The sequence below is a fragment of the Hirundo rustica genome, chromosome 1 (genome assembly GCF_015227805.2).
Source record: "Hirundo rustica isolate bHirRus1 chromosome 1, bHirRus1.pri.v3, whole genome shotgun sequence".
In the NCBI taxonomy this organism is placed as follows: domain Eukaryota; kingdom Metazoa; phylum Chordata; class Aves; order Passeriformes; family Hirundinidae; genus Hirundo; species Hirundo rustica.
Window position 1 is genome coordinate 70368083 of NC_053450.1, and position 18661 is coordinate 70386743.

Sequence of the window (18661 nt, forward strand, 5' to 3'; positions counted from 1 at the left end):
TTCAAATGGCAATTACTCTGTAGTAAAAGAAACTAGATCAGTCATTTGATCAGTCATTTTTGTTTAGCCAAGCAAGGAAGTCACTGTTGCCTTCAGAAACCTCTGGGAATTTAAAATACAATAGATGGAAGAATAGCACAGTGCACAGGAACAAGCAGGTGTTAACTAGGCATAATATATCTGACTTGCTGTTGTGAAAGCTTTCTAACCAAAACAGCAGTGAAACTGCTGAACAGGCTTAGCAGGATGAGGGCAAATTAATAAAGTTCTTTTAATAAAGGATTTGGTAGGTTTATGTAGAGATTAGATGATGAGATGCCTTGTGATTTCAGGGAACTGGAATCAAAACCCCAGGGTGCCTAAACTCTGCTCTTTATGGCCTTTTTTACATTTTTACTCCCCCACAAGGCTTAAGTTTGTTCTGTGTATTTTTTTGTTTGTTTGTTTGCATTGTGATTTGCAGTGGTGAGGGGTGTATGTGGTCATGCACAGTCTCTATTTTAGAACTATTTGATAGGAAGAATTGCTCAAAGTGCGGCGCAGTAGTAGGACTGCAGACTTGCAGGCAGTTGCAAGGGGAAGGCTATTTCTTTTGCAAGGGAAGAAAAGTGTTAGCCTGTGTTGCAAACTGTCCTGGATCAGGTGTCACTGCTCACTACAGGCCTATGCTCAGATTTCCATGCCCACATACATGCTTTCTTTCTCAGCTGGCTCACTGAGAGCAGTAATTGTGGTATGACAATACACCAGATCTAACTTTTCTAAAAAAAGCTTTCTGTTATATTGAAAACACCGTGGCATAGAATGAAAGCAAAGTCCTATTCTCATGGCTGGTACAAATTTGTTAAAAGTATTTCTTTGGTTAACTTTGTACTGGCAGGCTTAATGCCAGATCAGGTATCATCTTGTTCTCTCCATTCTAATTTTATACTGGATCAGTTACCCTCTGTTCTCCTGCAGCTGGCATAAAAAACATAAAGGTGGCATGACCTCCATTTCTTTTTGATGTTAAATGTAGTCATTTGCCTGAAGCTAAATCCAGATCAAATTGGCACTGCTAAACAATCCAGTAGAGCAGAGGTGCTATGCAGACAATCATGGGATCTAGGCTTAAGTAAGGTACGTGCTAGCACACCAAAACAGTTCCTTCATGGAGAAATGGCAAGGAAGGAGCTCTCTGCTTGTTTCATTGTGTCATTCATTACAGGAATAAGTTACTCCCTATTTTTATCCTTGCCTAAGAATTTTGTCTATTTTAAAATCTTTTTGCTGGTGGTTTTCTTAGCTCCTTGCCTACATCAGAGAATTTCACAGACTACTTCAGAGTTTCTCAGCAATCAGGTCCAGCACTACTGAGACAGTTTGTCTTGGTTCCCTGATGGAGTTTGGTATTTTGCTCTGGCGTGTTTTTGCAGTTTTGTTTCCTTTGCTCTGCTGTGTAGGACACTTGTTTGTGTTGCAGACAGAAGAATACTTGGGGATGAACAGAGATTGTGGTGAGGAGGATGTTTTTAGTTCTGCATCTACAAGTGAAGGAAGCTTGGATGTAAGTACTAACACAGCTTGTAGATGCTATTGCATTCTTATTAGATCCTGCAATTTGAATTAACCAGATACCACTGCTGTTCCTGATGCTTAGCCAAGTAGAAGTAGAAATAGCTTATGCTTTAGCTTTAGTGGGCTTTGTTACGTGAGTGCAGTTTGCATATCTTCATGAAGTTAAAATGTAATGCGCTGTCTTCAAGTAGAACTTGCTAGCTGCACTATTAATAAAGTTTCTTTCAATGTTAAATTCTAAGCAGTTGTGAGAAAGAACATAGGTGTCGTGACATGCAGTGACAGTCCTGCATGATGCAAGAGAACATTTACCTTACCAACACTATTTAAAGGGGGCTTTTCTTATAAAACCACACCTTCCTTTTCATCTCTTTATCTGACTTCTGCAGCATGGCAGCATTATATTTATTTCATAAGGCGCTTGGGGGTGAAGAGTAAACACTCAAAAAAACAGATAGGTTTTTTGTTAAGCACCTCAGTAGGGTTTGGGGTACTAAAATCCTGTGAACCGCATTTAGAAACATTTTTAAGCGTCTGACAGCCTACCAATTTACGAGGATCTGAATAGGAAGGTGTCAGATTAGGAAGTATGAATCCTAAATATTTTCTAAGATGGTTCTGGTGGTATAGTAATTATTATAAATGGCACATCTTTTTATTACCTTTTTTAATTACTTGAATTTTTGCTATAATATTTTCAAAAACCTAGAGAGGACTCTGATGATGTGATAGAAGTTTGAAATGTGAGATTCAGCTCTGAATCTCCCTTTCATAAACAGATCTTTGGAAAAGGAGTGTGGATCTGCAAAATACAGAACTCACTAGCCACAGAGAAGGGTGACAGGAAATTGTGGAAAAAATGAAAGAGTAAGAGAACAAATCCCAGATGAAAAGAGTAATATAAAAGGAGTCCAAAAGGAGAAATAGATAGAAAATTGATTGCCTGTAAAGTGTAAAAACACCAAACTCTGCAAATCTGTGAACATTTCATAATAAAAGATTACTGAAATGGAAAATCTTCTTGTGATACTAAAAATTTGGGCAGCACTATAAAGATGAATAGATTAATAGGCCTCTCTTACTAAAAGAAAGTCCTACAAGAGGGTGATCGTATAATTAAAATAGACTAAGTAAAAGCATAGAAAAAGCACCACAAGCTCACCAAAATAAAATAATTTTGTTGTTTGCATTCATTGCCATTAAAAAATTAGTCTCAATATCTTGATACCCAAGTAATAGAAAAGGACGAGGATAAAGAGTAGGAATTACAAGTAACAATCTGATGGTAAAGGTGTATGGTGCTTTCGCCAGAGGAAAGACATCACTTTATTTTGCAAGGGAATTGTATGGGGCAAATTATAATTTTTTTTTTCCCTCTGATATTGATGAAAAAGGTTTTCAAAACCATATTGAATATGTTAATTCTTCTAAAGGTGCCAGTTTATAGGGAGGAAAGGGCTTTGGAAAAGGTAAAAAGCTTTTATTTTTATTCAGTTAAATTAGCGTGTCAGGGATTTAACTTCTTCCCACTTGCTTTTTAAGAGAAATTAATCTTGAAAAACAGTGTAGCCCTTGCTCAGTGTTTATGTCTTTCACTTCTGGTGTGACACCTGTATTTGTATGAGCACCAATGCTGCTAAGACATGAGCACATAAAAAAACGGTTTGACCTTGTCGCATTGCATTTGGTAGTATTCTGTTTGAGCTTGTAGAAGGTGTATTAAATAAGTCTAACAGATTCACTCAGCAGTGGAGAAGGTCCACCTTTTCAAGAGGTTAGTTGGACTTCAAGAAAAAGTTCAACAATTGGGATGCCGTAGGTGAAAAATTCAAAAATGTTGCAAACTTGGCAAAGATAGTTGGTGTAGTTAACTTAATACTAAGATAAAATTCAAAAGGAAACACCAGCAAAAGCACTTCATAATTTTAAAAGTTGAGCTTAGCAGTTCCTCATGAACTAGATTTGAGACCCTCAGTCATTATGAGTAATTTGTTATTCTGCTTGTTCAAAGGATACCTCATTTACTTTAGTGGAACCAAGTATCTCTCTTCCAACTGAGTGGTATCTTACATGGCCATGTATGTGAAATATGTATTTAGAGATCATTATATAGGGGTTTCGTTGCTGAGATAGGACTGTTGGCAAAATGTCATCCAGTAGAGGCTTCCTCTTTTGCGGTTATCTCAGGTCTGCTTTCTAGTACTGTTTTGGGTCATCTGAAAGTATTTTGGTTTTTTGCTGTAGGGGAACCAAATGCCATTTCAGTTTTATTTCTGGAAGAAAAATGTCTTGCCATTTCTTTAGATACAGTACCAGAAGTTACACTGACCAGAATAAGAAAATTTTTCTTGCCTAAAAAGAAATAGTTAACTTGTGAAGTACTACCATGATAAAGGTATGAACCTTCATATGCTTAGTTTAAATCCTTTTCTCACTATTATGTGGTGGGGATGTGCACTGAATTGTAGGAAGGAAAATGTAATGATTCTATTCTGGGTATTGATTTGGTGTTGGTTTGTTTATTTGCTTAAACTGGGCAATATGAAGTAATGGAATAAAAGTGTAAGAAGTAAGAGACCCTTTGGTGTTTATTCAAGCACAAGTTATATTCACTTTTCAACCACCAAACTATCTCAGTGCCATATTTATCTCATTATTATTTGAATTATTAATGCCTCTAAAAATACTTTGAGTTGTTGATGAAGAATCAGATTTTCAAAGTCAAGATGGCAAAGTCAACACTTATGCTTGAGGTGAAAGGACACTTTTTCACAGTATCAGCAAAAATAAAGGTGAAAAGAATTTGTTAACAGCTTAGATAGAGGATGTGTAAATGCAAGAAAATACTTCTCCATGAAAATCCTCAAAGTTCTTTACACCACACACCAGTGAAGGACACGAAATCCAATAGCGTATTATAAATGAAGCAGAAATCCTTTCCCTTAATCTGGGAAGAAAAATCAGTTTTGTGCTAAGCAGATCAGTTTTATATCCAGGTTAACTTTTCGCAAACATGCTGTCGAAATACACAACATACAGGTAAAGAGCAGTTGGAAGTTGCAGCACAGTTAGCTGTATTCAGCTTTTTCTATGCCAGAGGCAGACTGTCAGAGCTGGAGTTCAGAACAGCTGGGAAGAAAAGGGAACTGGAGTCCTCTCTGCCACTTGGTGTCACTGTCTTCATATAAACAGTTGATCAAGATAAAACAGTACTGGAACACAGTACTAAAATTAACTGGTTTTATTTTGGGGGTCATCATGTTTTCATAAATCAAGAGTGAAAAAACACGTCCTAAGTGCTGAACGATGTGTAGCTCTGATGTGGACTTTGTTTATGTAATATATCAGCCTGGGAACAAATATTTAGAAGTACAGCCAGGAACACTTATCAGAGGTTTTGAAACTTCAGCACAAAGTCTTATCACACAAGGTTTCTCTAGTTCAAACGGGGCTGCAGCAGTGCAATGTTGGAGGATCTTCATCAGCACTTCGTCAGCACCATATTTTTAAATACCTAATCTTCAGTGTATGTCAGAATATAAGTTTTGCCCATAATGGAATCAATTAATTAAATGGAGCAAATAGTCCAGTAGTTCTCTGCTTGATGAGTCTGTCATGCTGTGATTATATATGCTCATATGCAAAACTACTAGAGAAAAAAAAACCATGTAATTTAAAATAACAAACAGTTATCAGATGTTTTTAGGATATGTGTGGGGGATTTTGGTTTTGTTTTTATTTCATACTACCTGAATAATTGCAAGATTTTTCTTCAGAAGAAAAGTTCTGTCTAATAATTGATAAAAGTCATGAAGAATTTTGGTGTGTTAGTAATCCTGGCAATCACTTCTCAAGTGGCAGCAACAACTCTTTTCCATATAAAGGCTTTAAAAACACATACGGTTTACTTTTTCAGAGCCTCATACTCTAACAGTAACTTCTGTCCCTCTTTGACAGCAGGAGTTACACCATTCATGATACACTTTTTCAGTTTGGAATGGGTGGGAAGAAGAATCTGGTGCAGTTAGCTGAATGTTATTTGTTTCTTCAACCATGTCAGGTCATGGGTGGTCAGGTAATATCCTTTCCTGTCGAGGATTTCCTCTCACATAGGCAGGTGCTGTTCAGGGCAATAGGAATGAGAATACTGCCCATGTCATCTAAATGGAAGTTAACTGCCATCCACTTTTAATATTTCCTTGTGTTTGACAATCACGTTTGATTTAAATTCCTGGTTTTGTGTTCTCTCTTCTTGGTCTCCTGACAATACTTGAGTGTGTTTATTTGTCGCATTTTGTAGAGTTAAAGCTATCTATGCACTGTCCAAGATGTAGGTTGTGATCTGGCCTTGAAACCATATTTCCTAGTGAGATTTTGTTTGCAAAATATGAAACTCAACAAACTGAGTATGGAAAGTTGTCTAAATACTGCAGCAGACAGGTCTGTTTGCACCAGCCTTTCATTAAAGGGTGCCTATAAGCTAGTAGTTAGATGCCAGAAGATGATACTAGAGAAGATACAATTATAAATATTTCCATTCATGCAGCTGTTTACATAATTAGAAGAAAAATAGACCTAATAAATAACATGTATCTCAGCATAACATTCACCATCACAGTAGAGCTAGTTTTAGTTTGATACCTGTGATACACTGTGGGGGAAAAAAAAAACTCATTACTGTTAACTTGCCTTGGTAAGACAGAAGGTTTTCCCAAGGCTTAAGCTGGCATTGAGAGGATTTCAGGTAGGTAGTAAAAATGTCAGTGATCAACTTTGTTTGTCCTCATCTACTGCAGGCAGGACAGGAAGAAATGTGCTTTATATATAACAATAGAAATTTAACTTGGATACAAGAGGGAGAAAAAAATTGACTGCATGGAAATTTCACAGGGGGGCATGCTATTAAAATGACTGTGAAATCCTTATCATCCGCTAAACTGCAAAACCTCCAAAAATGTCTAGAGGATGAGCTACATGTAATTTATTCTGTTTCAGAGCAGAGTTATAGATTAAGCAGACCATGGAGGAGCCTTTCAGACAGACTATGGCTGCTGGAGAGATGCAGCTTTACCCACCTCCTTTTGTGGTGTGCACTTATAGGATATTAACTGTCTTTGCTCATGTGAATCATAGATGGTTTTGCATATTATAGTATCTTTAGATTTTTTTTCTTACATTTTGTGATAGCAGAAGGCAAGAGCTTGAAGAAGTGGCTGCCTGCCACCACCAGACTTCAAGTTTTTGCTACACAGTGTGGTGTTACTAGACCTCTTCAAAGAAAAGGTCCTTGGAGTTAGTGGGGGGGAAAAAAAAAAAAAAATCATCTCAGAACCAGCTGAGCTACTCCGGCTAACAAAAAAAAAAAAAAAAAAAAAAAAAAAAAAAAAAAAAAAAAAGAAAAAAAGAAATAGCCTGAGGCAGACACCTGGAATGGAAAGTCTCAGCATCCATGGTTAAAGCATGGTGAAGTTACAAGCTATTAAAAACAGTATCTGGTGAAGAGACATGTCAGCTGACCCCTGTTCTGTCTGTGCTGCTTAGCTTGTACTTGCCAGCTTCATGCATTCAAAAATCACTTGTCAGCTCTTGCCCTCACCACACAAAAGTGTCTTAAGATCATGAGATTTGAAGAGAAATCATTAAGGGTGGACTTCCCTTCATTTGACTTCTGAGTGTTAGGTTTGTAGAAGTTGCATTTAAGTTTCTTTTATGTGACTATGAAGGTTTTATTAAAAATATATATATATATTTTCAGGTAGTCAGTGGTTGCCAGAACCTACATCTAAGATTCGAACTGCATGGTTGAGAGTGAAATCATCACAACTCATGATATTCATGTTGCTACTTTTAAAAAGATGGCTCATAATCTTCAGTTCCTGCAGTGGTTTAGCAGGATATTTTGAAAGAAAATAATGTCAAAAAATGTTCTGAGATGAACACAGAGAAATGGATTAAGTCAAATCAAAAAGGCTTGAGTAGGGTCGTATCTACAAAAGGAATTAGGTACAACTGTGCCTGGCAGTGCCTGTTTTAAATACCTGACAGTGTGGGTGTCTGGACTCTGAATCCAAGCAGCTGAGAGTCAGATTTCCCAAGTTTTGAATCCACTGAAATCTTCACAGCAGGAGTTGCTTGTTAAACTCTGCCCATCTGTGTCTGTTACCTGTCTCTGCTCATGATCCAAATCTCAAATCAGCTGTTAAATTCAGGTATTGAAAGCTTTTAATCTAGAGTATGACCACCTGCCATTGTTATCCAAAATGTGAGTGAACTAAGTTCTCTTTTTTGCCTTTAGAGATATCAGCATCAGAGAATTATTTCCTCCTTTGCAAAAAAACCCCTAAATACTTACTGGGATGGAGACTGCCTGGAACAAAGCTGTGAGGTATTCTTGATGTGGGAAGCATGCTTTTGTAAAAATACCCAAATATTCAGTGACTCAGAGAGCAAGAGCAAGCTTAGCTATTCAGACCAGTAATGAGCTAACTTAAGTGTGGTGGCAGATCTGGGTTTCCAGTGCCAGTGCCAGAGATGTTTTTTCTGTGCTAAGCAGATGTTACATCCAGCAAGCAAGTAGTCACTAAAACTAGAACAGGAGGAGCCAAATGGCTTCCTGCCCAGATGAATGCCCTAATCTCAGTCTCTTTTTAGCTAAACTCATGTTCATGTCCTTGAACAGAGAATAGTCTTGCTCTCTTCGCAGGAGAGGAAAGTTTGTTATTTCTCAACTAGACAATGGTTTTCGACCTGGATACTCTTACTGAATCATTGAATTTGGGGCAGGAGTTTGGACAGGGCTAGAGAAAATACCATAGCTGCCTTTTTAGGCAGTTGTATTTTTGTGAAGCCCAGTTGCTTAGTTGTGCTTTAAACATACCTATTGGATCAGGCTCCTTGGGCTGACAAAGAAGGATATTTTGCACATTTTATGGATCCTGTTGGAATTTAGGCATGAGGTTAGAAGCATAGTGTCTCCACAATTTCTATGCTCAGCATGCCCAGAAGCAGAATTCAAGCACCAAAATGGAAGTAAGCACATCAGAGGGATATGTGCCAGGCTTATTGATGGGAAAGTGGAAACCATTGTGATTTAGGAAGGCATAACCTAAGAGGAGCACACAGTTAAGCTTGCATGTGGCAATTCCAGACCTGGGCTGTGTGGCATCATTCTCTACATGGTCATGTACCCAGTCAGTCTGGTGTAAGTTGGCTCAGATATCTCCCTCGGATGTTTAATTAAGACCTGGTGACACACCCTTAACCACCCAAATCCTTTTATGTCTGATTCATCTTTTGTTACTGATTTCACTGAAAAGTTCTGAAGTTAACTCACTAGGAAAAAAAAAAAAAAAAAAAAAAAAGAATACAGCAGCAGCTAATAAGACCAATGGCTTTTAATTTGCATTAATAAAAGCACATTAAAAAATACCCAAAGACAAACTCAAAATTCCATTTGAGATTTTTCTAGTGACATGCCAACCACTCAGGCTTTGCTTTCTTGGTAATTAATATTACCAGAACCCCTTAATAGTCTGTAATAGCCTTGTAATTCACATTTGGTCATAACCCATTCAGCATATTGTTCATAGTGGCAAGCATGCAGTGGTCTGGGATATACCAGCTTTAAACAAAAGTTTATACCGGGATCAGGCTTTTCACAATTTGAATTTCTTGTCAGGCTTTCCACTGGTATACTACTGTAGTGAAAGGATTAGTGTATATTTATGCCAGTGCCCTTTACTAGATGAAATCAGAAATGGCTAATAGTGTGTAATTGATTCCATATTTCTAATATACAAGGGAAAATTTTTTAGACAGAAAAACCTGTTTTGTAGTGGCATAATCGGAATCCATGTAACCATAGATTCATTATATTAGTCTAAGATATCCAATTAGCTTATGTAGATTTTAGATACAGCAAAAATTTTCAGCACCAGTTAAGGTATAATTTCTTTTCTTTTGCAAACAATTTTTGAGGCATGAGCTCTAATAGGATTTGGTTTCTTTCCAGCCTCTTCTGTGGACACTGAAGACTCGATTTCATTAAAAGTAGTGGCATACAATAACATTTCTTATAATTAGATGATCTCATGATTTCCACACATATTTGTTCTGTGCATTATTGTTCGTTGGCAAAACTGAGCTGCTTGGTAGCGTGTGAAACCATATGTCTCAATAACTTCTTATGGCAGGTGAGGGAAGATTTGCAAAACACTTGCTGACAGGACGCAATGCATTTTACTTTGATGGGGAAGTTTTCCTAAGTGAACTTTATGGCTTAGTTCTCTCATGCAAAGTCAGACCTACATGAGGCTTAGTGTCCCTTATAGGTCTTCCTTTAACTCAAAGAGTTGTCTGTATGAAGCAAAGACTGTATAACACTGAGGGTGCTTCTCAGTGTGTGTTTCTCAGTTGTTCATCGCTACAAAAAGAGACCATCTGACACCTGTAGTCTGTGTAGCTGTTTCATATTCTTTCTTCCTCTTTTTAAATAGACAACTGTTGAATTAGGTTTTGTAAGTCTTTTACGTGCAGCTGCAATACTGTTCCTCCCCTCTGAGCTTAGCAGAAAGGACTAAAAATAATTTCAGCCATTGATTTTTTTCTTACTCTGTTTAACGTGTATAGTACTTAATTTGAATTCTAAGAAATTTTGGGATGCAGACTGAAGCATGGAAAGAGTGGCAAATAGTTGGCAGTCTTTTTAAAGGCTTTTCAACAGTGTGAAATAGTCAAATCCACTTTCTTGAATTATTTTTTTTTTCAGGGTCATTTGCACTTTAGAGCAGATCTCAAAACACTTGGGCAAACTAAGGAAAATAATTCTGGTTGTGGAAGTGGTCATCTGCAAGGGCAGAAGAGAAAGCAGATCAAGGCAAAGAGCAAGAGGTAACCCTACAGAGGTCTTAACTAGGAGAGTAGCTGTAGGCATTGACCCCACTGACTTTTTCAGTGCCAAGCACCAAGCACCTGTGTAGGTGTTTTTGTGGTTCAATGCCTCGGTGACCTTCTGTGAGCCAGGTGTGACCAGTGTGTAGGTTATGAATTGTGCAGGCAGTCTCTGAAGTGCACTGACATAGTGAGATGGAGAGATTACCAGTAGATTTATGTTGTTAGTGTTAAATTCCCCACACCCCCCTTCTCTGACTGTAACATTTTCTTCTTTCTATCCCAGCAAATGCTCAGGTATGCATCTTGATTTCAGTCTCTCCAGTTTCAGCACAGAGATGGTGTGATTTCATTGACTCTAAATGGAACTTGTTCTGATTTACAGTTGTTTGCACAGGACAAGAGTCAGGCCAGTAAAGGGCACTGTGCAGGTTTGTCTTGTAAAAACCTAATGGCAATGGATTTGACAGAAGGGGGAAGGTAGGAAGAAACATTTAAGACTATTTATTAATCAGGAATTCCAGCAGGGAGGCTTTTCTTGCCGTGATTCTGGCAAATGTACAGATGAGAGATACTGTGCAGAGGCTGTTTCTGCACAAACAGAGAAAGCCCTTCAGATGTAAACATTTGAGCAGCTGGCATGGGAGATTAGTGCAGCAGCAGTGGGAGGGGGGTAATAGTGGATAGTGGTGCTGTCTAAATTTAACAAATGTTAAACAAGGTTCTTGTTCTAGTTTAAGGGTTACAGGTCAGAAAGACAATATCAGCTAAAAATACTGGCAGTTGTACAGGTCAGACAAAGTTATTAACTAGTATTTAATTAAAAGCAGCTTGCCTATACAAAGTTCTCGCGCCTTCTTCCCCCCTTGCCCAAAAGAGGAGGGAAGAAGGGGGCTGGGAAAATACTTCCTATGGAACTTCTTTGAACTGGGAAGAAAAAGCCCACTTTATCCTCCGTCTGTGGAAAAGCAAAACTTTAGGACTTCTTCATGTTTTTGAGTTTGATTGTGAACTTACTATATTGTTCTACTTTTAATTTCCTGTGGCTGAAAATTACATCAAAGAAAGCATCATGCTAAGGGTGAAAGTAGTGGTCCTTTAGCTTTGTAGACATGTTCATTTGCTGTTTAACATCATGCGTTTCAGTTTTTTAAACCCTTGCCAATTAGTTACACAACTAGTTGTAAATCTGTAGGGTGTCTGATCATGCATTGGGTTCTATGGATTTTGGTCTTAATCTGTTTTGATCATGCTTTTAAAACAACTCCTTTCCTCTTGTCTGGATCCAGTTCACATGTGTTTTGTTGGGGGTCCTTTACTTTCTTCATTTCTTTAACAGAAGAGATTGAAGTATGCATATCTGGGACCAAATTTTATGTTTAAAAAAGCAGAGCTGTGCTTTCTTGGCTGGAGTTGTTACGATTTTCATTGAGCTTGAAACTATACTGAAGAAAAAGGTTTTCTGGAGAAATGACAGTGGCAGCATAGTTTAGAGTATTATTTTCTTTTCGGCATCATACAGTTACAATGCAGAACTCACCAGAGCCAATGGGAAAATTCCTGCTGTTTTTTACTGGCTTTGGACTGTGTCGTTTATGAGTTGCTAGCCATTATCTACACTAGTCCATTTTAGAATCGTTCTTTCTTGTCCTACTTCAGGTTCTCAAAAATCTTCTGACACTTTCACTGTAATCTCTTAAAATGTAAGACCTTCATTCCTTTTTGATGGGCAGTTGATGCAGATAAACCCCTTGAAGTTGCTTAGTTTATAGAGCGTTTTCTCACTGGGGAAGGAGAAAAACCCAAAGTAAACATGTTAAGTCTTGTTGAATTGCAAACAGTGGCAAAGGAAGGGAGTGGCTTTCACCAACCAATAATTGGTTGCAAAAGCAGGTTTTTCTTTGTTATCTGAAGTAGTGCATACCAACAAGTGAGCAGAACTCCCAGCACTGGTTGCCCTATTTAAGCTGTAATTGTGCCAGTTGAAGTCTAAGTGTCAGTATATGTTGTATCTATTTCACAGGTTTTTAACTTCTGTGTCAGTTAAATTTGGGACTGCTTGAAAGGTTTTTGCCAAAACTGAGCAGTGGGGATTTCACTCCAGTGAGTTGGAGTACACCAGTCTGTGGAAATAAATTGATTGGAAAGATGTAATTTCTTAGCATTTCACATTAAATTCACAAAGAAACAAGGCTATACACAGTAGGAAAATGAGTTTCTTGGGAATAATAAACATTCACAAGTCAAGCTCTGGTTTCCTAAGGATACGTCACTTATTTTTTTGACTTGGAGAAACCTCACAGGCTACAGTATACTGCAAAGGGAGATTAAATTATGAATTTATATATATCTATATACAAAGTGGGAAAAGGCTGAGGTAGCCTGGTCTCCAGCACATCTGTACTTCCAGTCCCTTTGCAGTATCCTATATTATCACTTCATGTTTATTTAGAAGATGGAGTGGTCTAGACAAAGTTAGAGTTGAAAGAATAGCAAAAAAACCGATCACAATAGGAAAAGACTTAAAGGCCAAGAATATTAAAATAGTGTTCAAGCATTACTTCAGAGAAAATTTGAAGGGAAGGTCTGCTTCTTTATTCTTAGCCTGTTCCTCTGAACCCAATTAAGGAACTTGAATGATTTTTTCCAGCATGATCAGGGTATTGATTTTTCTTCAAAGAGGATAGTCTTTGGAGCATCCTTCAGGATGGAGAGGAAGCTTGGATTTGAATTTCATGGTCTCGGAAGATTCAGATCCTGAAATTAATTCACTTGACTTCTTCAAGGTATACGTATATGTATTTTTCTTTCCAAATTCATCACCTCCTTTAATAAGACAAGCTTAATTTTTGCAGATTTCAATCTGTAGGTGTTATGAAACGGAAGGTGGCTGTGTTCCACACCTGATCTTGATGTGCTCTATCCGTTGCCCAGCAGGAGAGTGTTGTCTTTAAACCTTCTCCTCACCCCTGTACTCTCACATGATGTCCTCCTGACTCCTTCTCTTTATTCCTGACTACTGATGCTGATCAGGGACTAAATATTCAGCTGTTGCAATTCAAAGTGGCTTGTTGGCATCTGTACCTGACCATCAAGCTGTAAGCACGATGTGAGTTTGTCTTTTGATTTTGCCTTCTGCAGAAAGCTGTCATATCTGGTTAAAGGGTTGGTCTGCTCCAGTGCTGTAGTTTGCAGTCAGAAGTTGTCAGGAAACTCCTGAAAGATGCAGAGAGTTAGGGAGCTTGCTTAGGCCAGTCCTTAGGGCTTCAGACTCCTCATATTGTACTCGGTGTGTAGTAGGTATGCAAGCATTGAGGCACAAACGTGAATGCAGGTATCAGGAGGAGCTAACTGCAGTGATAAGCTGTGTGTGCATACATCCCTGTGTTTGCATGTAGATCCACATATGTCTGCACAGAGGTTATGTACACACACACCTGCACATCCAGACATCTGAGAGAGCTAATTGAAACTGTAAAATTCCTGGCTGCAGACTTCTGATTCATGTTGCTAGAATCATCTTAGTGACTCTGTAATTAGGATTTGTTTCAAGATTTGCACTAATTTTAGAGTTCAAAAGCTTATTTGTTCTTCTAATTGAAGTTTTAAAGTCTTCAGAGGTTATATTGTTTTTCCGTATTATCTTTGGCAGTGTTTTATCATTACTAAGAGCAAAGTTTCCTTTTTGAAATTTTGCTTTGACAGTTGGATGATTGTATTTGTCTCCCTCTAGCTAACCACCTACAAGTCACCACATACTTCAAAAGGAAAAGTTGTTGCAGGAATGCATTCTAAGCTAATAAAGTATTTGTGTCAAAATTGGATTATAAGGACTGGAGCTGGAAGCCAGATCCCTGAGCTTGAATGGATCAGAGCAACACCTTTGAGAGAAGGTTCACGTCACAGAAGTTCTGCAGATCTTGGTGAAAATTTGCCTTTGAATCTAAGTAGGTTTTCTTCATTCATCAACAGCTATAATATGTAGAGATTTTCAGAGGCCAGTACTCTTATGTGTCAGAATTTCAGCAGACACTGAAAGTTTTTGAGGATTGATCATTCATGTTTCTTGCCTCTGGAAAACCTGCATAAGGACAACACTTTCATTAAAATGTGGAGAATACACTTTATAATTCAAGTGGAATAAAAATACTTTCAGTAAAACCCAGAAGATATTTCTCCAAAACCAAATACACACCCAAAAACCTCATGCCAGGAACTATTCCATTCATAATTCTGGTCGCCATAAAAATTGACTATGCAGACATTAAAGCAGATATTTTTAAAATCATATGTTTTATGTAAAGTTTCCATCTCCTCCTCCAGTATAAATTGGCATACCTACAATGAAAATATATTGAAGATGATCAACTCTAGTGGTTTAATAGTTTCTATATGTTAAAAGAATTCGCAGAGAAGAACTTCTTCTGCAATAGTTTTTAAAATATTTTGAATTTCAGGGGGACATATATTGCAGATGTAACAGCTCCTGTCTTCTATAAACTAAAAACAATGGCTGATTGATTTAAAAGAATTAGTAATTCTAGAGAAAATCAATTCATATTGCAATGATGAATTCATTTTGTTCAAGACTTTTGATCCATTTTGTGGTTATTTATGATTGATGAATACTAAAAACCAGTGGAAAAATGTCTTTTTTTTTTCCTATTGTCAGTCTTTGACCTTCTGAACTCCCTGTTTCCTGAAGTCTGTTGCCAGACCATTAGTAAAGACAGGTTTTGATTTTTGGCTTGGTAGTTCAACACTATTGGATTGAGCTAATCTGTTTTCATGTAGTGCAAAAGTATAAGTGAAAGGAGAAACCGACTTTCTCAAGCTTACAAAAATGTGGCTTTTTCCATCCTCAGTCTTCCAAGATTCTCTCACTCTATCTGCTAATGCCCTTCCAAGACAAAGTGTAAAGAGCCTATTTTCTAGTATTCTTCCCTTGTTTTCCTTCTGGCTTAATATTTTCTTGTCTTCTTTCGATACTGGGACTGAATTGAATTTTGGAGTCCATGTGAATTTTCCTCTGTAATTCTTTCTTCAAGTTCCTTTAAAATGTGTTTTTCTATTTGAGTCTGTCATTGGCTTTTGAACCTTTCTTCGTAGGTTTAAAAATGTTTCTTTTGTTATTTTCTTCCATTTCCATTGCCTCATTTCCATGTCTTAGTATGCTTTAAATCCCTGCCAAAGAAGCATTTTTCACACATTCACATATATGTATATCAATCCCCTTCTCTTTCAGTGCTAAACCGTTCCTGGTTTGAGTTCTGTTCATTTGACTTTTCCCCCACTGCCTTCATGACAGATGAACATGAGATCATCATCTTTCTGGGCCTGCATATGGACAGTCATGGAGTTTCCTTACAAAATAGATTTTTGTCCTGCACAGCCTCCTTAGTTCACTGTTCCTTCCCCAGGGTATAAGGCAGTACTCTTATCATCACATTCACTGAACTATTCTGCTTTTTTGCTATGCTCCTCTCCTTTTCCAGACTTGCATCTCTGAATTTCTTCAAGGACTTTCTTTCTGGTCAAATCTCATTAAATATTCACTTCATTTTTTGCCACAATTACTGTTTTTGTTCCCATCCTCACTTCACATGTTCTTTACTACTTCTTTCACGTCTGCTTTTATTCCACTTGGACAAATACCCAGAAAGAGACTTGTAATGTTTTCCACATTTTTTCTTATTTCCTTTTATGATTCACCAATTCTTTTATAATTCCCTGCACATCTCTCATTACAAGCACGTAGCTATCAGTGAAAAAAAAAAAAAAAAAAAGGTTATGTGAGTCGCTGAATTTGCTGACTCTCTGTCTTTTTTTGGATATTTCTTTCTGGGAATCTTTTGAAGTTATTATTTCTTCCCATAGTGGCTTTACATACTGGTATTTTTGACAGTTATGAAAAATCTGTTTTCAAAGTACAGTGTTTTTTTATAGGCTGACTTATTGTGACAGTGCATTGTGACAAAAAGTGTTGGACTTGTAGAAAATAAGTTTTTAGCAGTCTAGCCGGAAAGATGTAAATCAGCCCCAAGTGGGTGCATTTTAGTTGTAAATTGATTCTGGTATTTTCCCAAAATGATATTAAAAGAAAGAAGGAAAAGAAAAAGAGAGAATATTCTATCAAATGTGACATAAAGTTGTCCACACACTTCTGAAAGTCAAGATAAATCATTTAACACTTGTATGGAATGCAGACAAACCTTACCCTAGAGTATCTGTTGGCATCCCAGACTGTCACCCTTAGTTCAGCTTGATTTTGGAATTCGCTTCAGATTGTGCCTGCAGCCTGCACTCCCTACCTCCCACCTGAGTGATGGGTAACAATATCTCCTTTAAACTGCCAAGGAGCATAGGAACATTTGATGCCAAAATGTTTTCCATGCTATGTTAATGATAGTTTTTTCTCACTAGGGTTTACATATACAAAACAAAGCAAACCTATTTGCATTTTAGGGGTTTTTAAACGTCCAGGAAGTTAAAAAAAAGCCCACATGCTTTGTGTGCTTGTGACTCAGCCTGATGGTCTCTGCTGCAGATCGCCGTAAGGGCAGAAAGGAGGTTGGCAAGTTTTGGAAGCTTGTGCATATATGTCCATGTTTTCTCTGTAACGTGTGGCAGTATAAAGTGGCATTTTAAGGGACTGGACACACATGTCTCTTTTTTTAAAACACGTGCTGGTTTCAGGAAGTCTTCTTACAATGATACCTGTAATGGACACATGCTGAAGCCTGTGACTCTTTCATGGATGTCATTGGATTTATACCAATGTTAAAGTATCTCCCAATAATTTGGTGTCCCATTATCTTTAGCTGCATTTTTGTAAATTGACAATCTGGAGAATAGTGGAATATTAAGTGTAAAATATGTCGGTTTGTGTGATGTTGAGCTGAGGTTTGCTGTTTCGAACAAACCATTCCTTGCTTTGCTGATCACACTTGTTCAGAAAAAATTGTTTAGCAGCCTAAGTTTCTTTCATTTGTGGCTAAATATCTTCAGATTTCAGCAAAATAATTTCTTACTCCTTCACAGATCCACACGGTATCAGAAATTAAATCAGTTATGCATTATGATTTGCAACTAGTGTGTTTTCACTCCATCCACTTGAGAGTGTGGCTTGTCAGTGCCAGCAGCTCTGAATCAAAGAAATTGTTTCTCTTCTTTTTAACAAGTCCCTCAGCTGTGATTCACAAGATCCACAGGATAGGAACTTGCTGGTTGCAGCCATGAGTTCAGTGTCCAAACTGATGGGAGAGAACACAAAGGATTTGTATGTGTGGGCCTTCCAAACACCCATTTATACAATTGGGTCTTCCCATTAGTACCCAGCAGCATTCTGCTCCCACCTTCTGAGTTGTTGAGACATGGCTACCTTCTTCTGTCAAGAAAGATTATTTTTTGCTAATTCTGTTGGGATGCTGCTTTAAAATACATATATATATAAATTTGTTTGAAACAAATGTCACTTACAGAAGACATGATGCAAAGACAAAAATGTAAATCAAGTTAGCTTGTATTCCCTTTTTTGCATCTATTGCTGCAATGGAAAAAAATATTGTGATATTGTGTCCATTTCTCTTCTCCATTTCTTCAGACTGACATGAATTAATTTGGGCAGCAATAATAGACAAAGGTTTTATTAAGCATGACAGGTATTCTGACTTGAGAAAATCTGAAAAGTAAAACAGGAAACACGAGAATTTATTTGGAGGAAATAAAATTAATTTTAAATCACAAGAAGTGAATTAAAAGCTTCAATTCTCAAAGCATTTCTCTGTCATAAAATCTTGAAAAAATGTAACTGACTTGACAATCTCTGAGTTGCTTGATTAATACATATTGTTGAATTCCTATACTTGTATTCCACTGCTTTATAAGTGCCATGGTACATCCTTTAGTTCTGGAGAACTCAGGTTAAATTTGTGATCTCAAACTGGCAGAATACTGAAGGACGTGGTAGTATGAGTGATACTGCATCTGTTTCTTTATATTTGCAAGAATTTACAATGTTTATCTTTAGGTGGAATTCATGTATTCCCAGTCCACATTTTCTAATCTCCTAATGATTTGAGTAAAATGTTTATATTCCTAAACTTCAAAATATAATATTTGACAGTTCATCAAAAAAAAGTAAGCAGCTTAATTGTGGGTTTTGCCATATTCATGCAGTATTCATGTGATTTTCAAATGGAAAATGAGTTTTGAA

The 18661-nt window shown here is 37.3% G+C and overlaps 1 protein-coding gene across 11 annotated transcripts in view; it reads left to right on the forward strand.

The window, feature by feature from the left end:
- COBL (cordon-bleu WH2 repeat protein) overlaps positions 1–18661 on the forward strand; it is a 157647-nt gene that overhangs the window by 57204 nt on the left and 81782 nt on the right. For 6 of the 11 annotated variants that reach the window (XM_040063465.1, XM_058420674.1, XM_040063470.1 and 3 more), the window contains one exon: positions 1463–1546. The exons of the other annotated variants lie outside the window; for them this stretch is intronic. In XM_040063465.1, coding sequence (XP_039919399.1) covers positions 1463–1546 — 84 coding nt within the window. The remainder of the gene's footprint in view (positions 1–1462; positions 1547–18661) is intronic. 11 annotated transcript variants of the gene reach the window in all.